A 25,622-nucleotide genomic window follows, 5' to 3' on the forward strand; every position below is an offset into this window, starting at 1 on the left:
ATAAATTTAAGGAACCACACAAAAAGGGGGTAGAAAGTCAAGTTTTAAAATGTCGAAATGAATTGTATATATCTGAAAAGTATAAATAATTTTTTTTAAAGGTTGCTGAATGTATATCCAATGAAGAGTTGATAATATTCTATATTTTTTTACTTAAATATTTAAATCTTTGTTGTTATTCTATTGATATTTGAAAACAAATAAATAGTTCCATAGAAATTCCAATCAATTAATTTATGTTAAAATACTTCATTTACAGAGGACAGTATTTACTAGAGATGCAGAATTATGATCTTGCAGGTTTCTGCATACACCAAGTTGCAGAAATGGGTCAAGGTACTGTCTTCTTATGTTTTACGTTTCTGTGCACTGTGAAGCTATGGCTCAGGTCCAAAGGATTACTTGAAGCATGCCCAGGAGTATCTGGAACTTTTCTTGAACAGCAAACCCTCATACCCTATCACAGTTGTGTTTTTTGGGTTGGAGCCGGGGAGTCCCCTCAAGTTCAAAATGGTTTGACATTTATTTTTTATAAAATAAAGGTATTTTTATACCACCATATCACAAAATATCAGGGCGGTATACAATGTTAAAACACAATGAATGCACTATTAAAACAACAAAAATGCAGATAATTGTTAAGGTGGCTAGCTAAATAAAAATAGAAAATTAAGTACTGTAGCTGCGAAGCCCTGTTGGCATAAAATGGTATGGTGGCTGTCTAAGATATATAAGCCCAAAGCATAGCTGCCAAGTTTTCGCTTTTCTCGCGAGGAAGCCTATTCAGCATAAGGGAAAATCCCTGTAAAAAAGGGATAACTTGGCAGCTATGGCCCAAAGTCTCATTGAGCATGCAGAACTAGTAATAAGCTAATTGGGAACCACTGCTGTATTATGTTTTATATTTGGTTTCTGTACATCATGCTGGTATTCTCTGAATGCTGAGTGCTTTAACAGAAGTTTAATACGAGTCTTTGGCATTCTGAACATTTATATTAACATTGGCTGGGAAGCTTGCCTGTCTCTTATGATATCTGTATTTATACATTGAAATGCACAATAATAAATAGGTTGGCCCAGAATGAAGTTGTCCTTCAATGTTTTACAGGACCCCTTGAATGTTCGCTTGTTCAAGAAGCACTTGTTCAATCATTTTGTCAGAATCACAACAAGGCCATTGCGTGCGCGCTTGCAGCCTCTGAAAACCAACCTGATTGTTCCATGTTCGTTCTACTTGGAAAAATCCAAATGAAAGCCAAAAAGCATAAGGTTAAAGAAATGCTCTTGTATTTCTGTGGTTTTGAAGGGAACTATTTTTGAAAGCTGTAGGGGAAATGTGTGAGGCTGATAGAATTCTGCATGGGTTCTGGTGACTATTTCATTTCTTATTAAATCTCTATTCCTCTTTGCTGTTTTCTGCTGGGACAGAGCATCGTGCTGGTTTGTCCGTTTTCTGCTGTCTTTGCCACTCAGTGGTTAATTTGTCAGGAGCTCATTTAATCTCACTGGCCTCTGTGTATGATCCCTATATTTTTTTATCAGTCTTGGACTTCAATCTGAACTAGAGAAAACCTCCTTTTTAACCTCATCTCCCCTAGCCTTCTCCATACCTTCTTCCACCCTACTTGGGGGTTAATGATGCTTCTCTAACTCTGGCCGTGGCAGCAAGCTATGCTTCTCTGATATCTGGTGGTCTGTGAAGCCAAAATAAACCCTCAAAAATGGAATCTTCCCATGTACTACTGCAGGTGTCACCAGTACTTGGGAAGATTACATTTACTAGGGCCTACTTGATAAATATGTAGAAAAATAATGGCAATTACTCTTTGGATTCAAGGTGCCAGAAGAAAGCAGGCCAAGTTTTAGATCATTACTTGCTGTGCAGAAGTAAAAAGGGATTTTTTAAAAAATTGGGCAGCCTAGTGCATGACACATGACAATTGGCTGCAACTAAATCAGTCCTTCTGGCTATGTATTCAACTCATTAAGTTTGTATTTCTATCCAGCTTTCATTACCGGGATAACCTTAGACCCCCTTTCCTTGGTGCCAAAAAAGAGCTATATTACATAGTCTTCTTTGTGGCAGTACGTACAGTATTTAAGAATGTGGCAAACCTATGCATGTCTACTCAAAAGTAAGTCAAAATGATTTCAATAGAACTTACTCCCAAGTAAGTGTGCATAGAATCACTCTCAAGACTGGGATTGCAAACATCAGTTAACTATATTTTACACTTACTTTTTATTACAGGATGCTGTAGCCAGTTTTAAACAAGCATTGAAGCTGCTGACTGATATTGCAAGATCTACACCTAGTACATTTGAGGCTGCAGAAATAAATTTTTTTATTGGCCAGTGCTATATGGAGCAAGTCTCCTTATTACAGGTACATATTTCTTAAGTGTTATGGCATTTTGGTTTTAAACATTGTACACAAAAGTTTTGATTGTGGAGTTGAAATGATTGAGCTTTGGGATACTCTTCAATGGTTTGTTGAAAATCCAAAACTGTATTAAATTTTGCTTAGACATGTCAGTCAAAGTAATTTGAAGGGAAGGGGATTACTTGAGGGCTATTCCCATGGGGCAGTAGCACTTCAGTCACACTTCTTAGGATAGTGCCAACCTAGGCACAGAGACTAAGGGCGAGATTTAGCGACCTTGTTCTGCGAGGAGAAGCCAATGCAAGGACTCCCTTTGGCACAACAGGGCTTTCCATCCTCTCCTCTTCCCTGTGCACCTCCATCGGATCTGCTTTGGAGGGTCAGCAGATCCCCCAGAACAATGTGGGGGGTAGGAGACACAAGTCTTAATAAGACATTTAACTTCTGTTTTGTTAATATGCGGCCAATTTGGTAATATCTAAAAAAATTACTACCTCATATAACAACAGATACTGTCTGGGCCTCTTGAGGAGTATTCTTGACAATATATTAGAAAGGGCAATATTTAGTAATACTACCTTTATTGTATTTTTAGGCCTGTGAAGCTTTTACTTCTGCTGTCAAGCTATATCCACGTTTTGCAGATGCATACTATCAGCGAGGGCTTTGCAGAATGCAGCTCCATCAACCTAAGTGCATATTAGATTTTAACAAAACACTTGCTATTCAACCAGACCATTTTCAGGTAATGCTGAAAATTTGATTTTTGAAGACACTGAAATAGAGCTTAGCTTATCTCAATGTTCTACATTTAGCAATAAAAATAGTAGATTGCAAATCCCTGGAAAAGTTGATTCTAGTTCGTCTTCATTAAATTTACTTCGTGGTATACCAGGGCCAATGGTGTGGGCTGAATTTTCATTAGCCACACCCCTACCTATCCAAACACGTACATCTCTGTGTGGGCATTCTGTGTCTATATAGTAAGAAGCATTCATTAGCATGCAAGCCAGGCCTCTGTTACATTCCTATTTACCATCTATTGCCAGGTACTCATGCAAAAGGGTCCTTCTGCAGAGTGAGGCCTTCTGGACAAGGTAACCAGAAGATTGCCTAAACTGGTGCTGTAGTTTGCCACTGGAACCAGAAATGCTGTTTTAAATTTAGAATTTTTAAAGTGATTTGTAACCCAGGCCACCTCACTTTTAGGACTTTACTCTGAAGATCCCCCTTGGCTCTTTCTCAGAGCAAGGTGAGTGGAAAAACTTCTAGGAAAACAAAACAAACAAACAAACAAACAAACAAACAAAGCGAGGTAACAGGAGGAGCAGGAATGAGGAGATGGCAGGGTGAAAGAGGATGATGATGTTTGCTTCACTAGCACCACAAAGAAGACTGAGCAGCAGCAGAATTACTAGCCATCTCAGGCAGCATAATGTCTGGTACTGGGCCTGTTGATGTTTGTTTCCTTCAGAAATATGCATTTGTCTTCTTTTGTAAAGGCATATTTAAGTCGTGCTGCTTACTATGGATGCAAAGGAAGATTCTCCAAGGGAATAATGAATTGCAACGAAGCCCTCAGAATTCAGCCTAGAAGCGTGAGAGCCTATCTTTATAGAGGAGCACTGAAATTTTATAACAGGGTAAAAATGTTATCTTAATTTTTTTGTGATGAAGTATGTTGCCTCTTGCAGGTAAAGACAGATGTCTGGAGTACACTGCTGCTCATTTTTTTAAAAGAATCAAAAACCTATGATTAACACACCAATGTAGTTGTTGTTGTTTAGTCGTTTAGTCGTGTCCGACTCTTCGTCACCCCATGGACCATAGCACGCCAGGCACTCCTGTCTTCCACTGCCTCCCGCAATTTGGTCAAACTCATGTTCGTAGCTTCGAGAACACTGTCCAACCATCTCGTCCTCTGTCGTCCCCTTCTCCTAGTGCCCTCAATCTTTCCCAACATCAGGGTCTTTTCCAAGGATTCTTCTCTTCTCATGAGGTGGCCAAAGTATTGGAGCCTCAGCTTCACGATCTGTCCTTCCAGGGAGCACTCAGGGCTGATTTCCTTAAGAATTGATAGGTTTGATCTTCTAGCAGTCCATGGGACTCTCAAGAGTCTCCTCCAGCACCATAATTCAAAAGCATCAATTCTTCGGCGATCAGCCTTCTTTATGGTCCAGCTCTCACTTCCATACATCACTACTGGGAAAACCATAGCTTTAACTAGACGGACCTTTGTCGGCAAGGTGATGTCTCTGCTTTTTAAGATGCTGTCTAGGTTTGTCATTGCTTTTCTCCCAAGAAGCAGGCGTCTTTTAATTTCGTGACTGCTGTCACCATCTGCAGTGATCAAGGAGCCCAAGAAAGTAAAATCTCTCACTGCCTCCATTTCTTCCCCTTCTATTTGCCAGGAGGTGATGGGACCAGTGGCCATGATCTTGGTTTTTTTGATGTTGAGCTTCAGACCATATTTTGCGCTCTCCTCTTTCACCCTCATTAAAAGGTTCTTTAATTCCTCCTCGCTTTCTGCCATCAAGGTTGTGTCATCTGCATATCTGAGGTTGTTGATATATCTTCCGGCAATCTTAATTCCGGCTTGGGATTCATGTAGTCCAGCCTTTCGCATGATGAATTCTGCATATAAGTTAAATAAGCAGGGAGACAATATACAACCTTGTCGTACTCCTTTCCCAATTTTGAACCAATCAGTTGTTCCATATCCAGTTCTAACTGTAGCTTCTTGTCCCACATAGAGATTTCTCAGGAGACAGATGAGGTGATCAGGCACTCCCATTTCTTTAAGAACTTGCCATAGTTTGCTGTGGTCGACACAGTCAAAGGCTTTTGCATAGTCAATGAAGCAGAAGTAGACGTTTTTCTGGAACTCTCTAGCTTTCTCCATAATCCAGCGCATGTTTGCTATTTGGTCTCTGGTTCCTCTGCCCTTTCGAAATCCAGCTTGCACTTCTGGGAGTTCTCGGTCCACATACTGCCTAAGCCTGCCTTGTAGAATTTTAAGCATAACCTTGCTAGCGTGTGAAATGAGCGCAATTGTGCGGTAGTTGGAGCATTCTTTGGCACTGCCCTTCTTTGGAATTGGGATGTAGACTGATCTTCTCCAATCCTCTGGCCATTGCTGAGTTTTCCAAACTTGCTGGCATATTGGGTGTAGCACCTTAACAGCATCATCTTTTAAAATTTTAAATAGTTCAGCTGGAATATCATCACTTCCACTGGCCTTGTTATTAGCAGTGCTTTCTAAGGCCCATTTGACTTCACTCTCCAAGATGTCTGGCTCAAGGTCAGCAACCACACTACCTGGGGTGTACGAGACCTCCATATCTTTCTGGTATAATTCCTCTGTGTATTCTTGCCACCTCTTCTTGATGTCTTCTGCTTCTGTTAGGTCCTTACCACTTTTGTCCTTGATTATGGTAATCTTTGTACGAAATGTTCCTTTCATATCTCCAATTTTCTTGAACAGATCTCTGGTTTTCCCCATTCTATTGTTTTCCTCTATTTCTTTGCATTGCTCATTTAAGAAGATGAGCAGAATGTTGTAGGTCTTCATAGAATTGGTCAATTTCACTTTCTTCAGCACCGGTAGTTGGTGCATAAACTTGGATTACTGTGATGTTAAAAGGTCTGCCTTGGATTCGTATCGAGATCATTCTGTCATTTTTGAGATTGCATCCCATTACAGCTTTTGCCACTCTTTTGTTGACTATGAGGGCCACTCCATTTCTACTACGGGATTCTTGCCCACAGTAGTAGATATGATAGTCATCCGAACTGAATTCGCCCATTCCCTTCCATTTTAGTTCACTGATGCCCAGGATGTCGATATTTATTCTTGTCATCTCATTTTTGACCACATCCAGCTTACCTCCATTCATGGTTCTTACATTCCAGGTTCCTATGCAATATTTTTCTTTACAGCATCGGACTTTCCTTTCGCTTCCAGGCATATCCGCAACTGAGCGTCCTTTCGGCTTTGGCCCAGCCGCTTCATCAGCTCTGAATCTACTTGTACTTGTCCTCCGCTCTTCCTCAGTAGCATGTTGGACGCCTTCCGACCTGAGGGGCTCATCTTCCAGCGTCATAACTTTTATATGCCTGTTGTCTTTGTCCATGGAGTTTTCTTGGCAGGGTTACTGGAGTGGCTTGCCAGTTCCTTCTCCAGGTGGATCACGTTTAGTCAAAACTCTCCACTATGACCTGTCCATCTTGGGTGGCCCTGCATGGCATAGCTCATAGCTTCTCTGAGTTATTCAAGCCCCTTCGCCACGACAAGGCATTGATCCATGAAGGGGACCAATGTAGTAATCAGCCTTAACTAACATATTTTTGAAATATAGGGTGGGATTCAATGTCAATAGAAGCCCGGTTTCCCCTTGCACAACAAGTCCCCACCCCTGCTGCTTGTTCCCCTGAAATTGGTTCATTTTTTTTGGGGGGGGGGAATCCCCAAAACAGTGCATGGGGGGCAGGAGGAGAGAGGGATTCATTTCTTTGCCAAGCCAAAATGCTTGCTCTGACACAACAATCACATGAGTATAATGTTGAATTCCTCCCATAGTTTAATAATAATTGCCACTTATAAGAAACAAAGTGTTCGTTTGTTTAAAAATAACTATAATTATAACTATAACATTGGTAGGGAGACAATATGAGATAATATAGGTGAGGTAATACTGTAAAAGAAAAGAGCCCTGTGAAGCTTATAAACTTCTGCCCCTTTCATCTGTCCAAACCCTGAAAATCTCAGGGTACTTTTTCCAAAAGAATTGCCTTGCTGGATCAGACAAAAATCTGCTTTGATTCAAACAGGAGACACATGCCACTACAAGCAGGCAATAGGTGATGGTCATTCTCTGTTCCCAGCATCAGGTAACATATATGTATTCTGCCTTTGAATATCAAGCTTCCATTTAAAAGCTTGATTAATAGGCTTGATTAGATCTGTTCTGCCTCTTATATCTATTTTTATATCTAACTATTTTTAAAGCTCTATAACCTGCTGGCTATCACTATGTCTTATGGTGGTGAAGTCCATGAATTAATTATGCCTTGTGTGAAGAAATGTTGTCCTTAATCTCCTGCCAGCTAACTTCACTGAATGACCATTTGTATTATGAAAGAGAAAAATTCTCTCTGCTGTTTTCACCTTCATAATTTTATAATTGCAACAAATATCAATAGAAACCTGCCAACACAGGATTACATATAGATGAATGTGTAGTGATATTCATTTATATAGATTATTTGATATTTTAGGTAATATGACTAATGCTATGTCATTTTTTCCTGCAGACTTACAAACATGCTGTTGAAGATTTAAGTAAAGCTATAAACCTAGACAATGTTTGCATCTTGGCATATTACAATAGAGCACTTTCTTACCACTGCTTGAAGGACAGCAAAAATGTATGTTTCTTTTTTAAAGAGCAGTCACATAATACTTTTCAATTGCTTTACCTCTATTTCTGAATCTGAATGTCCTGCTTTTATTTTTAATTATCATGCCTTTTTCCAATTTATGACATTTGACATTTGCTGTGTTTACAACTGTGTTTACTGTGTTTACTACCTTCAGTCTAGAGTTCTGTGTACATTGTAGCATTTGCATTGAGCTCTTATTCCCATTCCCTTTAGGTGGAAGGGGAGCTTCACACTGTTACAGTGGTACCTTGCAAGACGAATGCCCTGCAAGACGATTTTTTCGCAAGACGAATGCGTCTTGCGATCTGATGGTGACTTGCAAGACGAATTTAATTAATCCGTTCCTATGGGCAAAAAAAGAAATTTCAATGCATTCCTATGGGAAACTGCGATTCGCAAGATGAATTTTTTGCAAAACGAATTGACTCGTGGAACGAATTAAATTCACCCTGCAAGGCACCACTGTACTTTGTTGGTAACGGCCTCTGCATTTGAATCCCCGTGGTAGCTTTCCCCAACATGGCATCAGCCTCAGATAGCATAGTCAATGCTCAGAGATTAGGGGAGTTACTTGCTACAACAGATGAAGGGCACCAAGTTGGGGAAAGGCTATTCTATGATTTCATGAATTTATAGCATCACGTTGACAGACCCTTGCACACCTTAAGAACCCACTGTGATGTGAATAGATGACTGCAAAAGCACATTCAATATGGCAAATGACAAGTGGTTGTTCTATCTTTCTGTGATGATTTTAGCTTTGTTGTTGTCATGATGCCAATAAGGTAAAGGTAAAGGGACCCCTGTCCGTTAGGTCCACTCGCTGACGACTCTGGGGTTGCGGCGCTCATCTCGCTTTACTGGCCGAGGGAGCCAGCGTAAAGCCTCTGGGTCATGTGGCCAGCATGACTAAGCAGCTTCTGGTGAACCAGAGCAGCGCACAGAAACGCCGTTTACCTTCCCGCTGGAGCGGTACCTATTTATCTACTTGCACTTTGATGTGCTTTTGAACTGCTAGTTTGGCAGGAGCAGGGACCGAACAACGGGACTTCACCCTGTTGCGGGGATTTGAACCGCCAACTTCTGATTGGCAAACCCTAGGCTCTGTGGATTAGACCACAGCGCCACCAACGTCCCCATGATGCCAATATTTGATAGCAAAAAGTGCCAGTTGCTTTTTCTTGCATTTTCAGTATTTATATCCCAAGCCTATTAGTGTATGAATATTCTAACCAGTGATGTGGGATGTAATTTTTTCCAAAATGCTCATTTCCCAATGTTTTATTTTTCCATGGAAATCTTTCTGTTTCATAAGTTTATTAGTTAAATGTATGGATGCCAGTTGCAAATAAAATATTAGGCAAGCTTAGAGGTTTCAAAGTTTTTGGCCTTGTTTCCTAAACATGCACACTGAAAAATTTCCTATGCACAAATTACCCTAAATATGCTAATTTGCATAGGAAATTCCCCCACAAAACCCACATCACTGGTCTTAACTGTTTCCCATGTCGGCGCTGCCTGGTGAGGCGGCGGGGGGGAGGAGCGCTTCTCCCCCCCCGCCGCCTCACCGCGCACCTCCCGCATGAGACGGGGCTTCGGAGACCTTCTCCGAAACTCCGTCCCATGCCGGCGCTGCGTGCCGAGGCGGCGGGGGGGAGGAGCGCTTCTCCCCCCCCGCCTCGCCGCGCACGCCAAGCCAGTCCCCGAGCCGAAGTGCGGCGCGGCGGGTGCTTTTCGCCGTTTGCCTCCCCCTTCGCTCCGGGAAGGCAAACGGCGAAAAGCCCCCGCCGCGCCGCACTTCGGCTTGGGGACTGGCTTGGCGGCGGCGGGAAAAAGAGGAGGAATTCCTCCTCTTCTTCCCGCCGCCGCCAAGCCAAAGCCGGCTTTCCTCGGCGCCCGCTGCCACTTCGGCCGAGGAAGCGCCGTCCCATGCCGGAGGTGCGCGGCAAGGCTGCCGGGGGGAGCGCTTCTTTCCCCCGCCGCCTCGCCGCGCACCTCCAGCATGAGACTGGGCTTCGGAGCGGCAGTTGGTGGAGCGGCGGTTGGCCGTTGTCCCTCCGTCCAATCCCTGTGTCTCTGGGGTACATGCGCAGTACCCCAGGGACACACGGGACAACTGGACGCAGGGACAACTTGGACATTATTATATAGGATAAGCTACATTTCTCAAGCCTTTATTCCAGGAATGGGGAACATCTGACCCTTCAGAATTTGTTGGCTCCCATCAGCCACAGTCCGCATGGCTAATGGTCAGGAAGGGTTGGAGTTGTAGCTCACTCAGTACCATCTGGAGGGCCACAGGCTTCTCAACCCTGCTTTATTTCTTTGAAAAGCAAACAGGTAATTTCAGATGGAGAGATTAGAATGTCTTTATACAGGATAATGAGATTCCATATTTTGCACTATTTACCAGTTACTGTGTGTATTTTTACAGGCTTTGAAAGATTATGGGATTGTTCTTCTTCTTGAGGCCAGCAAGGACATTGTTCTGAAAGTGTTGATCAACCGTGCCTTACTCTATGCAGATTTGAAGCAACATGCTAATGCACTAGAGGTACAGACCTAACTTAGTCATGTCCTGTTACTTTCAGTAGGTCTATTCTGAATAAAGCTTAGTTGCTTAGGCACTCAAGAGGGTGGTGACCAGTCAGCTTCAGATATTCTTGGTGACGGCTGTTTATCTAGATTCACTTCATTCTGTCTTTAGGTCCCAGTTTGGCTTTGGTCTCCCTGATGGACGACTTCTTTCTGTAGTGAGATGAGAGAGTGCAGCTCTGCTGATTCTCCTAGATCTGCATTTTATTGGAATGACTTTATGTACTGAGGGTGATAGCCACAGTGGTGTGATGGTTCCAGTCCTAACCAAAGGGACAATTCCAGAGGGTGGGAAGTGTGTGGCTTCTACTCAGCCCCATGTAAATTGGTTTGTGGGGTCTAGTAATTGGAAGCTGAATCTGGACTGGAAATGCTCTGGTTAGATGTTTCCTATATCAGGGAACTGGGTGAATGACTTGTTCTTGATGGATTTGCATGTCTGGACTGATGTTATTCTAATAACAGTCTAAAACCTGTCTGTTTACAAAGATGTTTGGGGGCTGTGGCTGATTTTATGCTGAGTTAGTTGCTTTATATCTGGTCTTTGTGTCATGTTTTAATTGCTGTTATTTATTGCAGACTTACTGTTCCCTGCACTGAGATCTCTGGATTAATGATGGGATATACATACTTAAAATAAAATTTAAAAACTTTCCTTTTTTCTCAGAAAATGTTGGTTTCCACTCACAGCTGTGGATATGAGCAATGTGCTAGCATTATAGGCACTTATTGGATGGTGCCTGTGACGTCAGTGCTGGGTGCATCACAAGTATTTTCTTTCTCTGTTTTTAGGACTTTGCAGAAGTAGCACTGAGTAAACCAAGAGACGGTAAACTATTTCAAAATATTGGACACTGCTGTCATAGGTAATAATACCAAACAGTAGGAATTTAGAATAAATGTTTTGATGTCACGGTTTACAATAAGAGTTGGCAAAGCTGAAGTTGAGGAACATTTCAATTGCAATGGGTGGTTTCCTGAGCAAGAGGTTGAATGGTTTTCTTGTATGCTTTTAGTTCTTAAGCCCTGGAGCTCTGCTCTTTCCCACAGGCTTTTCACCTAGGACCAGATCAGTGTGGAAACTTCTTAGCATGTTAGCTGGGCAGTGGCAGCAGTGCAAAAATTACTGGAGGCTGTTCCCCCACCATTGCCTTTTCTCCAGGGCTGGTCAAACCAGAGTGGGGATGCTCTAGTCTGCATTGCAGTTCAGGAAGGGCACAGAAAGTGTGTGAAAAGAGCAGCTATTCTCCAACCCCTCTTCCACTCTGGATAGGGTGCAAAGGGGAGACGGAGATTTGGAGCTTGTTTCCTCAAAGGGCTCCCCACCTCTACAGAAAGTTTAGTTAATTAAAAGGAACAGCAATCAGGAAGCACCCTCCATTTCAGGTTGGACTGTATAGTATATGAGGAATCTTAGCCCTTCATGCTCAGCTTCCCCCACCAAGTCTCAGAGAAGCTTCCCATTGAAGACAAAGGAGATCAGTCAGATGGTGGTGGGTGGTAAGAGCCTGAACAGCACATAGATCAGATTTTAAAGTCAAAGTTCTAATCTGCCCCCATATCCAGAACAGGATATTTACAATAAGAAAAATGCTGCTTTGGTCTGCTTCTGAACAAGTTCACATGATCAGCACAATATGTGATTCATGCTTGAAAAAGTAATATAGATGGTGAAATAAATACTATAAACCATGACAAAATAAACCATGTGAGAATGCATTATACAAAAAAGAGAGGGATGTTTTGGCTACAAATTATATTTGTGGTCCTGGTTTCTGCACCATTGCTTGTTCACTCATTTTAAAGTATATAATGTCAAATGTTGCTAATAAAACACTTAATTTCTAATGTATATTTATTTTCAGACTTCAGAAATATGAAGAAGCTGTGGAGGCATTTTCAAAGGTTATTGAAATAGATCCTTTTTCTCTGGATGGCTATATTGGACGAGGAAATTCATATCTAGAATATGGTCATGAGAAAGGTACTAGACAAGCCCAGAAAGATTTTGCAAGAGCAATACATCTGAATCCATTGTGCATAAAGGCCAGACTTTGTGCAGGCTACAGTTTGCAGGTAATGTATTGGTAACTGTGTCTTTATAATATTTGACTGCACTCAGCAACCTTAAACTTCCTCTGACAATTTAGGGCGTTCACTTAAAATACATAATAAACATTAAAGATTTAAACACTTTTCTTAAGGATAAAATAACCAGCATATATAAGTGTGATTGTAGGTCATTTATTTCCATTTCTCATACCTAGATTAAGTTTATTTTTAACCAGTAAGAAGAACTGATGCCCTCTGATTTATGTAAGACCTGTGCCTATCGTACACAGCACTCTTAACTGTTGGAGATCAATAATAGAAAGCAGTACTATTTCCCTATGAAATTCATAGGGAAAAGAAGCAGAGTAGGAGCTGTTTCCCACAGTTCCTGTAGTGCAACCTGTAACTTCCCATACTTCTCAGCTTTATCCTGCTGGAATGTCACGAGGTGTACCACCCTGTATATGGATCGCCTTCTGTGTGAGGTCAGGACATGTGTCCATTTAAAATGTGTGTATACCTTAAACCCTTTTGCCTAATAAATAACCTGTCACATCAGGAAGTAGAAAAATTGGTTTCTTACACAGAAATGAGAGACAGAGTATATGGGCTTTAGGCAGGAAATTTACAACTGTGATCCCTAAAAATAAACCATGTTATAAAGTCCAGACTAGCACCCTTTGTCACAGCACTGGCAAAGTGGTTAAGGAGAAAGACTGGCAGACTCATAGAGGTATGAGACATTACTATAGAAGATTGGTCCTACTGAGATAGTGGCACTGCAATTAAAACATGGCTATCTATTTCAGTAAGTGTCCAAAATATGAGGAGGAGCTTCTACATATTCCGTGCATGGCACTTGGCTCATGGGGTACTCCTGCTGACAGAGGGGGGGGCAGTTTTCACTAATTGTTCCTGCCACTCCCTAGGCTCCTTGGAAATCTGCTCTGAGCTACATAGCCCTCCAGAAAGGTGTAAGTGGGTGCTGCAGTGGGAAGGCAGGATTGGAGAAAATAACTCCATCCCCGCTTTCCACCAGTTGGGGTCTCTGCTGGATCAAAGATCCTTTTATGAATGGAAGAAACCTTTCCACAAATGGAAGAACAATTATGGATGCAAGCTAGTGGAAATGTTGATGTGTTAGTCCTAAAATGAAACCCTTTGCTCTGAAACGCTTGCACAATACACTGGTCAACTGATTGGAATAGTTTTGCATTAACAGAGATATGAAAAAGGAAATTACAAATTATTTTTTCTTTGCAATTCATATAGTTAACTGTATTGCTATTGTGGTTTGTCATAAAGCAGCTCTCTACACATTGTTTTGAAATAATACTCATTTAAATTAGGAACTACCGGTAGCTTTACAGCCTTTGGGCAGTTTTGTCCATATACTTCCAACAAATACCTACATGGCAAGTAGTGTTTTCAGTCTTCACAAGCTTCTGTAACAGCTTCACATGCTTCTTTGTAACATGCATATAATTGTACAGTTCGTGAACAGTTCTAAAACTGGCCCCCAACCAGTAGGTAGGGCAATGCAGAGCAATGGGGTGGGGGAGAGGAGGCAGATTGGTGCATCATCCTGAAGCTCCATGGTGATTGGGTGCAAATTGGGCCTAGTGCCATCACCTGATAGCAGTGGGGCTTGTTTGGGATCCAACAGGTACCAAGGTGGCTCAGCTCCTCTGTTGGAACTTCTTTTTTCAGTGCTCCACACTGGCTGCTGTCAGGAGAGATCCTGCCAGCAGTGCATGCTGCCCACATGTTTGTTGCAAGACCAACACAAAGGGAGATTGGAGTACGCTATCCAGAAGGAGGTTGGCACCAACAGAGTGATGTTGGTTGGCATCACTCAGCAGGTGATGTTTGCATCACTCTGCAGGTGATGGCCAGCAAAGGCTGGCAGAGTTCCAGACTGGCAGAGCTCCAGACATTTGGATTTCTGTGCCCATGACATTTGCAGGTTTTCACTTTCTCCAGTACATAATGGATAATGAGCCTGAGAACAACACAGGATTGGTTTTACTGGATAAAATCAAACTATTTAGAATTGTAACATGTATTTTACTTCATTAAAACCTGATTATAAGATGACAATTCAGGGTTCATTTTCTGGACTTCTTTTACTGATTACCTACTGGTTCAGGATGATGGAAGATGTAGTCCAAAATATCTTGAGGGGACCAGTTTGATGTTGGTTGTTCTAGGCACATTTATAAAGAGGTGAGAGGTTTTGTTTTTTTTAACTATGTCTGATTTTGTTACTGGTTATGTTAAATTATTGTAGGCTCTTGGAAAGTTTAAGAAAGCTTGGGCCCAGTTTTCAGCAGTTCTTTATATCGATCCCAAGTGTCACATTGCTTATGATGGGCGAGCTGTAGTCTCTCTTCAGATGGGCGATACCTTTGCTGCCTTTCAAGATACAAATGCTGCACTCAAGGTAAATATTTGATCTGTTACTGATCATTTGCAGTGTCCTTCCTTGCTTGTAATTTATACCCTTCATGTGAACTCTGTCTTTCCACAGTATCTCCAATTTGCTTTTAATTTGCTCCTTATCTTTGACAGTTACTCATATGCACTCAGCCTTTCACAGGCTGGCATACAAGACATGTATGCGATGGGTTGCGGGTCCCGATTTCCCCAGGTTCTCAGGGCAATTCTGCAACATTCTTTTTACTGCTCATGTGTGAGAGAGTTGACTTCTCTCTCTTAAGTTAGTTTTCTTAACTGCAGCTGCCACAGCATTTCATAGTGCCCATTTCCATTTCATGCTGTAAAAGGCAAGAGGGGCAAAGAGAGTGGAGGAGGAGGGCTTAGGGATATCGTAGCTGCCAGGGAGATTGAGGGTCTTGGTGAAGGAGAGTGTCCACCTTTAGGAAGAGGGAAACATTCTCTTAGAAGGGATCCATTCCTTGGGGGAGAAACATCTATCCTCTTGTGCCAAAGATACTTCTCTGGTGGATGGATGGATCATGGCAGTGGGTGATATATGATTATTAAGAATATAGATAATTGTAGACAGTGCTTTTTTCTGGGGGTACACAGGGGTACGCATACCCCTAAACATTTTGTGAATCTAAGTTTGGCCTCATTGAGGGGCAGTATTTCAATATGAGTAGGAAAATGAGAGTACCCCTAAACATTTTTTAAAAGAAAAAAAGCACTGATTGTGGATGTGGTGGGCATCCAGACCACAGGGTCTGTATGGCATGAAGTTTGCAGATGTTGCCAGTTGCCTAGATAGCATGGTAGATAGTGCTGGGGAGGAGTCAGTGGTCACGGTGCATGTAGGCACCAATGACATGGGGAAATGTTATGCCCATCATGGCTATTAGCCATTTCAACAAGTGTACTCTATGCCTGGGTGGGTTTCCAAGTTTAGTTTGCACTTCTAAGTTCATTCTCATGCATTTCTCTACTCTGCTGTTGTGTATAAACATCTCTGCTTTTAGATCATAATTTGAAGGTAACTGTAAAGATCAAGATATTACTGTCTATTTCTAACAACTGTGTCCTTTATGAGTTCTATTCCTACAATTTTATTTATGTTGACTGTATTTCAGGTAACTACAAGTGCAGAGCTGCTTACTAATCGAGGTGTCATTAACCAGTTTATGGGATATTTAAACTGTGCCATGAAAGATTATCAGCAAGCTATCTCCATTGACCCCAGCTATGCTTTGGCATATTTCAATGCAGCAAATATCTACTTTCTCAACAGGCAGTTTTCACAGGTCTGTATTTGATTCTGTGCACGCTAATTTTCCTGAACTCTTTTCCTTGGAATGGTTTGCTTGCATGATTTCAGTTAGTAGAAGATTTTTTAGAACAATCCTTAAACAGCATTTTTGTCTTAAAGCTCAAGGACGGGTGACTCACATCCTGATTTTTCAGACTGAGTAGAAAGGTCACTCTGTTCAGGTTTTGGGGTGGAGGCAGAAGGGAGAACTATGCTAGAGTCTAAGGCACTTCCCCCATCTGGCAGTACTGTGGGGTACTGTAAGGGTACTGTGTTGCCTTCTCACGAGTAACACGCTCCAAACTCCGTAACTGTTTTTTTTTTAAAAAAACAGAGTTTTATTATATACATATGTACAAGACAGAGCAATAATGACCATGACCGTCTAGTCCAAGTCAGAATCCGGAAGTGGTGCACGTCTAGATTGGCGCCAACAAAGGAACTTGGGAGCCCCTCAGCTTCTGCTTTTCTTCCCGGCGTTTGTCCCCCCCTGCGCTCCTGGGGTGAAGGGGCGGGGACGTTCCCTTCCCCCTCATAACTCCTCAACTGTGGAGCTGGTTCTCTGGTCTCTGACAGTTCTCCCTCCACAGCGCTCAGGTCCGACACTTCAGACCAGGGTCCCCAAACTTACCCGGCTTCGGGCCGGTGCCTGCAGCGCCGTTCGCGCGACGGACCAGAGGGCGTGGGAACGCGTGGGAATGCGCAGCATGTGCATGGGCCTCTCAGACACGGAAGTACGCTGGAAATAATGCTAGCATATGTGCGCAAGCCATTTCCGGGGCTTTTTCAGGCCCAGAAGTGGGCGAAAGTACGCCGGAAATTACGCTAGCACATGCGTGCAAGCCATTTCTGGCACTTTTTCAGGCCCAGAAGTGGGTGGAAGTAGGCTGGAAATGACGCTAGCCTATGTGCGCAAGCCATTTCCGGGGCTTTTTCAGGCCCAGAAGTGGGCGAAAGTACGCCGGAAATTACGCTAGCACATGCGTGCAAGCCATTTCTGGCACTTTTTCAGGCCCAGAAGTGGGTGGAAGTACGCTGGAAATGACGCTAGCCTATGTGCGCAAGCCATTTCCGGGGCTTTTTCAGGCCCAGAAGTGGGTGGAAGTAGGCTGGAAATGACGCTAGCCTATGTGCGCAAGCCATTTCCGGGGCTTTTTCAGGCCCAGAAGTGGGCGAAAGTACGCCGGAAATTACGCTAGCACATGCGTGCAAGCCATTTCTGGCACTTTTTCAGGCCCAGAAGTGGGTGGAAGTACGCTGGAAATGACGCTAGCCTATGTGCGCAAGCCATTTCCGGGGCTTTTTCAGGCCCAGAAGTGGGCGAAAGTACGCCGGAAATCATGCTAGCACATGCACGCAAGCCATTTCTGGCACTTTTTGAGGCCCAGAAGTGGGTGGAAGTACGCTGGAAATGACGCTAGCATATGTGCACAAGCCATTTCCGGGGCTTTTTCAGGCCCAGAAGTGGGCGAAAGTACGCCGGAAATGGCGCTAGCACATGTGCGCAAGCTATTTCCTGCGCTTTTTCAGGCCCAGAAGTGGGCAGCCGTGCCGTGCCAGTAAGAGCACGGTCCGGATAAAAGAGGCCTTCGGGGCGTATGTGGCCCCCGGGCCGTAGTTTGGGAACCCCTGCTTCAGACCTTCCCCACTGCTACTGTGAGCTATCAGCATCCCCCTGAGCTCTCCTCCGCTGCGAGAGCCTCATCACCACCTTCAAAGCGAGGCTCTGAAGCAGCAGCGTCTCGGAGCCCTTGCACCATCCTGCTGGGCTCCCTGCTGACCCCTGGTGGTCCCCTGACAGGTACTGGGTACTGTAGTTGTTTGCCCTACAGCAGTGCTCTTGTTTACTGAACTGTCAACAACATCAATAGCAACAGCAAGCGTAGGAGGAAACAGCAAATGCAAGGCTGCAGGATCGTGTATCTGCTTGGATGTGTTCATACCACGCATTGGGATTTATGTAGGATTATTGCACAGTACTTAAAATTTTGCATGCCTGAAATAGCTGTTTTTGTGACAAAAAGGCCATTCCCAGATATTAAATGAATATACTCATGTAGCTATAATTAGCATCTTTCAAGTTAGAAATGACAGCTGACAATGGTACTCTAATGTATACCTTTGTAATAGAGCATGGGACAAATAGAATGCTAGATATCAGAAAGTCTTATGAAATGTTCTTTACTGTTCTGCGTTTTAAATTTCCGAAAAATAATGAGAAATTGAGCGAACTTCTGATCCACTGAGTAACTTAGTAACCAAATATATCAGAATGCGTTGTAGATAGCAATGCATTTTTTGCAAGCATTATCATAGGACCAACCCTGTTCAGTAATGCTTATGTATTATAGAGCATCCATGCAAAGGGAAGGCAGTCTTAGAAGGAAAGGCAGCGTTCATACTGCTTACCACCATTGTTACTGTTGACTTTCCTTCTTCTCCAAAAAGGCAATTTGTGCATGTCAGCATTGCTATAGATGCAGCAGGTGAAACTGATAGTCCTTTCCTCTATGTGTTTTTTTGGAAGTCCAGAAAAGTTCACTGCTGAAAAGAAATAATAATTATTTTTTGTCATCAAAAGTACTGCCAATGGATTATTTGTTTGTTTCTATAATTTATTAATTGCTTCACATTTAAGCAGTTTTGAAGTGAAATACTGCAAAAAACCTTTTACAAAATGACCACATGTGAAATAATATTAAGAACATATCAAAAGCAATATAAAATACAGTTCTGTTATTTCGTAAAAGTGGAAGTAGTCATGGCTCGACTCAAACAGACTATTCCTTTGCCCCAGGTGAAACAATAGTACTGCAGTCAGTTCACACCTGATACTACTATTCTGCAGCTGTAGTGGAAGTTTAAAGTGTAGGGGGTACTGTTTCTGTTTGTTAGTATGGTACACATTTTTGTGTTTTATATTGTAAACCTACCTGTGATCTTTGGATGAAGGGCAGTATAGAAATTTAATAAACAACAACAATAATAAAGTTTTGCAGTAAATCAACAACTGAAAAAAAATGGGATGGCAGAGAAAACAACAAAATACAATTGTTTGGAATTATGTTTGTCTGAATGAATGAGCAAATTGTGCAATTATTGGAGAAAACAGCTAGACTGGAATACAACCAGGCTTCCCTAAAACAAAATTCTTCATGCATTTCTCATGTTGTTGTTAGTGATTTTATAAAACAAAAGTAATAAGCAATTTCAAAATGCATATACATTTTATTCATTTTTTAGGCAGATAACTATTATTCCAAGGCACTGATGCTTGATCCAACAAATGAATCTGCATTCCTAAATCGAGCTATTACAAATACGCTGTTAAAGAAATTTGAAGAAGCAAAAGCAGATTTTGAGGAGGCAATTTGCCTCTCTCCTTTCTCGGCAGCAATATATTTTAACAAGGCAAATCTCTACAGTACATTGCAGGAATATGAGCAAGCTGAGGAAGCCATTTCAAAAGGTAAAAAGTACTCAGAGATAGAGAGATAGAGAGAGAGAGAGAGAGAGAGAGAGGAGAGAACTACTGTAGTTTATGTACCTTCCTCTTCTTTTAAAAAGGCATTGCAAAACTTCAAAATGGTCTGGTAAGTGATCTCTCTGATTCCGATGGTCAGAACTATGCAACCCCAAAAATGCTGCATGAAGCAGGGAGTGTAAACTTTTAATCTAGATGGTTCTGCACAATCATGCATAGTTGGTCAACAGTATGAGGCTTGAATTGTGTTTGGAGGTGGGCAAACTGCTTTTTAGTGTCTCCTCCTTCATCTTCTTATGTCACACTAGACCCAGGTAGGTTTAGCTCCCCCTAGTACTTTTTTCCAGCTCTGATCCTGGAAGGGACCCCAAGGTACATTCCTGCCTTTCGCTTGAGGTGGCAGCAAAAGAAATTATCTGCATTTTGAACCTATGAGCAGACTGAATATCAAAATAGAATAAATTAATATTTAGACTATCTTGTCTGGACTTGTTTCTGAGTAGATATGAAGATGATTGCACAAAAAACTCTCTATATCCAAATTATGCAAGCACTTTCAGATGAATATTAGCATATTATTCTTATTTACTCTGAGAAGTCACTAATAACAATGCTAACTTCTTACAGCCCTGTCAATTCAGCCGTATGATTCCCTGATGTTTAAACTCAGAGCTGATATTCGTGGCAAGATGGGTTTAATGAAAGAAGCTATTGCTGATTACAAGAAAGCTATCAGTATCCAAGAACTTATCAGTGGGTGAAAAAATATTTTTGGTGTAGAGTAACATGATCACCTGTATTACAGTTACTTTTCCAGTTTATGTTGAATACCATTTATGTTTTGTTACTGTATATACTGTTTACACTAACGTATTGGTCGCAAATTATCTTAAATTTTAACTGTGAATGTCTGTACATATTTTGTTTACATAACTGAATAGGACAGATTAAATGAAAAGAACAATGAAAACAATCACTTGACTATAGTAAAGAAAAAAGTAGTTGACTTATTAGAGAAATGTAAGATCATCTTTGTTTCTCCATTTTGAAGGACTAGATTTGCTGAAACTTCTTTAGCTGATTCCCCCCCCTCATTTAATTAATATGTGAATACGCAAAGTATAATATGGATAAAGTCGAATACAAATAAACAGCTATTTAAAAAATAGTGGTTTGTTAAGTGATCCCAGTGTATTCTAATACAGCAAAGACTGGCTACTCTTAATGCCCATTCAGAAGGGGGAAAAACTGAGAGCGCAGTGCTGGTGTGTTGCATCGCACAGTGTACAAGTATGGTCCCCGTGCTCCTGACTCTTCAAGGACAATGCAAAAGCAGCTCCACCTATCCCCAAAGTCCCATGTGCTCAACCAGTCTATGCTAGGATAGGGCAACTGGGTGGATATGGAAGGAGAGTTGGCACTGCATCTGATCCTCTTTGAACTGTATTGTTTATTTGTTCAATTGTTTCTTTAAATCACTTCTGTACCACTTCACATTTCCAAAGAAATCTCCAAACTTGGTTTTTAAAAGATGTACAAGAAAAACAACCACCAAGAATCTTCCTTTCTGCCAGCCTCCTCCACTGTCTATTACAAAGTACAGGGGCAGATAATAGTTTTGCCCCCAATAGTTAGCCATATCTGAGTTTTATATATAAGGTATAAAAATCTTTCCTGTGAAGCTGATAACAAAACATGAGTTCATGTCTATAGTTATATAATCTTTGTAGGAAATGTAGAACTGTATGTCAAGAAGATCATTTGCTTTCGTAGCATGCTAACGATCTCTCACCTCGGTTTCTCTCAGGGTCGTTTACTTATCTTTCTTCCATTTTCTTTCTGGCTATTGGCCTTCCCTTGTAATGTTTGTGCCACATTCTGTCTGAATTTTATTCTCATTCTTTTGTTTCTTGCACGATATTCTCGTAAAACTAATCTAAACTGATGGGTTTGGGGTGTCATGGAGAATCATTTCTGGAGGTTATGGGTTGTATACAGTGTAACGCAAAGTCACCAGCTCTCTCAGCACACCTTTCTCAATGGAACATTCTCCCTCTAAATACACCCTCTAAATCTGTTCTGAGGGTTCCCCCAACTACCAGAGCAGATTGTGGGACAGCATGGGGCATGCACAGAGGTAGGGGAAATCCCATTTTAGTAGCACTAATTGCTAGTACAATTATTTTGTTGAATACTACCCTATGTACTGAAGAGGCACAGGGTATATCAAAGCATCAACGCTTGAATAAGAATGCAGGGCAGAAATACTTCTATATCTGATGCCCACACATGAATGCCACTGCTTATAAAGTCAAAGTAGCACCCATACACAGGATGGTGGTATCAGCTAGCTCAGGAGAACCACATTTTTTTTGCAGAAGTACAAAAAATCTGGCAAGAGAAAAGCCTAAAGGGGTGAAGAAACGTCTCAAACAGCCCATGAGGTTTTTTTTTGGGGGGGGTTGTCCTCACTTGCTAACTGTTGGCTTCTCAACAGGAGTGGATGGGAGGGAAAATGCAATGGAGTATTCTGAGGGAGGGCATGGCTGACTGGAACAGAGGGGGCTGCTCCACTGCAAGTCCTCTTATTAAAGCAATCTAAATACACTTAGGTAATTGCTTTGTGAATTTTTCGTATGGAGCCTGTTTATACACTGACATCTCTCCCCCCTCCTGCTAGATTTCAGAAGTTAGAGTATTTATGTAACTCGTGGATTCTTCTTCACCCCTCCATGGATCCTAAGAATTTAGTTCCATGAGGGGACTTGGAGCTCTCAGAACACCCAGGAAGCTGCAGTAATACTTGAGTTCTTCATATAAAATGAATTAAATAAAGGAATGAAAAACAAAACAATAATTTGTTCAGGAGAAGCTAGCAGTGCAATCCTATACCTGTCTGCTCGTACATGCTCATACATGCAATGGAACTTACTCCTAGATAAGTGTGCATAAGACTTCAGTATAAAACAGTTAAACTTGGGTTAGATTTATGTAGGATAGCAGTTTTGTTCTAAAATGGAAATCCACCTCCTCTAATCTTGTTAAGAAACAAGTATTTAGTGAATTAGCTGGAGACAAAGCAAGCTGTTAATTAGAATTTTGGAAAGCTCAAACATTAATGTGATTAGCATATCAATTAGGAAATAAGGTTATCTTGGGGGCTGAAAAACATAAGAAATTCTCAAGGGGTATAGAGTGGTATTATGTGGGTTTTATGTCTTTCTAAAATGAGTGCTGAAATAAATGTGACTGTATATATATTTATGAGAAAACAAAATGCTTGTACTCTTCTATTCTCTTTCACTTTTGTTCCTAATGATCAGTACACAGTTCCCAAAGAAAAGGTTTTTCACTGTCCATTTCCTGAGTACCATGTCAGCATTGTTGGGTTACCTTTGACCACTGCCCCCACATACCCCTCAGAAAGAAGGGCAGGGTCCAGCAGCACCCCAAGCTCCTCACCTGGACATACCTGACACAAAAAGGCACCACAATTCATTTGTATACCCTCCAACATGGTGTGTGGGGAAACTGGAACACCATCTTCTGGGGCCACACTCCTGCACAAGTCACGTGACCTGCATGAGAGTGTGGCTCCTCAAAAGTGCTTTTTCAGCCTTGGTGACCCCAAAAGCAATTTGGGGGCACCCTGTAGGACCACTGCTTCGAAAAAACACTTTGGGGGGCAGCGCCCTCAAAATACATGTTTTGGGGCACTGCTCAGGATCACAGTCCTGGAAAAGTGCTTTTTTTGCGGTGAGATCACGTCCCAGTACAGTGTATCGTGAAAGCATTGTGACGGGTATAGGGCTCCGTTGAGTTGTTTATGACTCAATTAGGAGCCACTAATTATCTGCCCAGCGCGCTTTCTCTAGCGCTTCTCTGCTTCCGTAGATCCGGGCTGGCAGTAAAACACACACAGCAGAGTTCTTCTTCTTCTCACACAGCGAAAGCTTGTATAGCCGTTGGATAAAAAGCCTCTTAAGAACACACAGAGTCCAAGGTGTTCTAATAACTACTTAAGTTTATTCTAGAGAGAAAATAACAAACATCCTGGTGAGAGCGCAGACATCTTGCGACCGTCTCCCAGGCAGAAACGAAACCAACAGATACATACAGAAACACTTCTGGTACATTCTGTAACATGATATCTTCCTCAGTGGTCAGGTGCTACAGTACACAGTTAACTCTTTGGTTACTTGTTACTCCTCACACCCCCTCTCACCTGAACACTGGGGATAGCGGGTATCCAAACTTACCCCAAAACCAACCCTTCACAGAATTCCCCATGCCGTTGGAAACTCAAGGGTTTTGTGAACCCATCTGCTAGGTTCTCCTGGCTTGGACAATACCTCAACTTCACCAAGCCTACCTGTATGCTCTGACATACGTTTCGGAAGCGGATGTCTAAGTGTTTGGTTCTGGCCTTGAACTGTCCAGACTCCGCCAGTCTCAAAGATGGTTGATTGTCGCCCCAAACAGTGATGGGCTGGCTACAATCACCCCAGATTTCCTGGACCAAACATCTATAGTACTCCAATTCAGTGCATGTCGCAGACAACGCACAGAATTCGGCTTCCGTGGAAGACATTGCTATTAGGCTTTGCCTGCGCGACCGCCAACCAATCAGGGCATTTCCAAACTTGACTACCAAACCAGTCACTGACTTCCTGTCCTCCTGATTGGCCCAATCAGCATCTGCAAAACAAGTGAGTTGTGGCTCACCTTGCGCTGACATCTCCAAACAATACTCTTTGGTCTCCTGTAAATACCTAAGCACTCTCTTAATGCCATTCCAAGCATGCACGCTAGGTTTCGATGCTTCTCTACTGAGCAAATTGACTGCAAAAGCAATATCTGGTCTGCTCCATTGTGACAAATACAACAGACTCCCTAGCGCTGACTGAAACACTTCAGGACTCTCAAACGCTACTTTGTCCTTCACTTGTGACTCTTTCACAAAGTTTGTCTCCATGGGTGTTCTGACCCCTTTACAATCAGACATTCTGAACTTCTCAAGCAAATGTTCAATCTTGCCTTTCTGACTGAGCAAAAAACTTCCATCCTCAGTTCTGTCTATCTGCACACCTAGATAAACATTCACTGCACCTAGATTCTTGAGTTTGAACCTCTTGCCTAGCTCTTTTGCAAACTTCTGCACTTGCATCTGGCTCTTTGCTAAGCAGATCAAGTCATCAACATAGACAAGCAACAGTTCCTGCTGTTCTCCTTCACCTCTGAGATACAGACAACTGTCAGCTAGACTCTTCCTGAAACCTAGGCTCTTCAAAACAGAATCAAGACATGAATTCCAATTTTTAGCTGATTGCTTCAGACCGTAGATCGACTTGTGCAGCTTCCACACCTGACCTGGCACGTCACTCTCAAACCCTGGAGGAGGCAACATGTACAACTCCTCCTGGAGGTCAGAGTTCAAATAAGCGGTGTCCACATCAAAGTGGTTGACCACTAGGCCTCTCTGCGCTGCAGTCGCTAAAAACATCCTGAAAGATTCCGCTCTCGAAGTCGGACTAAAGACATCTGTGTAGTGGATTCCTTTCTTCTGAGTAAAACCTCTAGCCACTAATCTAGCCTTGTACTGAGGCTCTCCAGTCACTGTGGGTTTCAGCCTGTAGACCCACCTACAACTGACTGCTTTCTTGCCTTCTGGCAGCTGTGTTAGGCTATACACACCAAGAGATTGCATGGATTTCAACTCTTTCTCCATTGCAACTTTCCACTTACTAGCTTCCTCCACTGACAACTGTTGCACCTCTTCAAAGCTTTCAGGCTCACACACTGCTAGGTTCGCCCATACATTGACAGCTGAAAACCTTTCAGGTGGTTTACCTTTCGTGGTGCGTTTTGAATGCCTTGGTCCCACATCTTCCCCCTCTAAATCCGAACTGCTTGTCTCTGAC

The 25,622-nt window shown here is 42.3% G+C and overlaps 1 protein-coding gene across 3 annotated transcripts in view; it reads left to right on the plus strand.

Annotated features, from left to right (window-relative positions):
- Positions 1-20,869, plus strand: part of TTC6 (tetratricopeptide repeat domain 6) — a 71,724-nt gene extending 50,855 nt beyond the window's left edge. For all 3 annotated transcript variants that reach the window (XM_088671989.1, XM_088671993.1, XM_035109006.3), the window contains 13 exons: positions 260-336; positions 1,109-1,269; positions 2,252-2,386; positions 2,979-3,128; positions 3,886-4,026; positions 7,697-7,810; positions 10,260-10,379; positions 11,213-11,286; positions 12,286-12,496; positions 14,763-14,915; positions 16,042-16,212; positions 19,461-19,686; positions 20,329-20,869. In XM_088671989.1, coding sequence (XP_088528115.1) covers positions 260-336; positions 1,109-1,269; positions 2,252-2,386; positions 2,979-3,128; positions 3,886-4,026; positions 7,697-7,810; positions 10,260-10,379; positions 11,213-11,286; positions 12,286-12,496; positions 14,763-14,915; positions 16,042-16,212; positions 19,461-19,686; positions 20,329-20,462 — 1,867 coding nt within the window. In that variant the 3' untranslated portion in view covers positions 20,463-20,869. The remainder of the gene's footprint in view (positions 1-259; positions 337-1,108; positions 1,270-2,251; positions 2,387-2,978; positions 3,129-3,885; positions 4,027-7,696; positions 7,811-10,259; positions 10,380-11,212; positions 11,287-12,285; positions 12,497-14,762; positions 14,916-16,041; positions 16,213-19,460; positions 19,687-20,328) is intronic.
- The last annotated feature ends 4,753 nt before the right edge of the window (positions 20,870-25,622 follow it).

The sequence above is a fragment of the Zootoca vivipara genome, chromosome 1 (assembly GCF_965207765.1).
Source record: "Zootoca vivipara chromosome 1, rZooViv2.hap1.1, whole genome shotgun sequence".
Taxonomy (NCBI): Eukaryota; Metazoa; Chordata; class Lepidosauria; order Squamata; family Lacertidae; genus Zootoca; species Zootoca vivipara.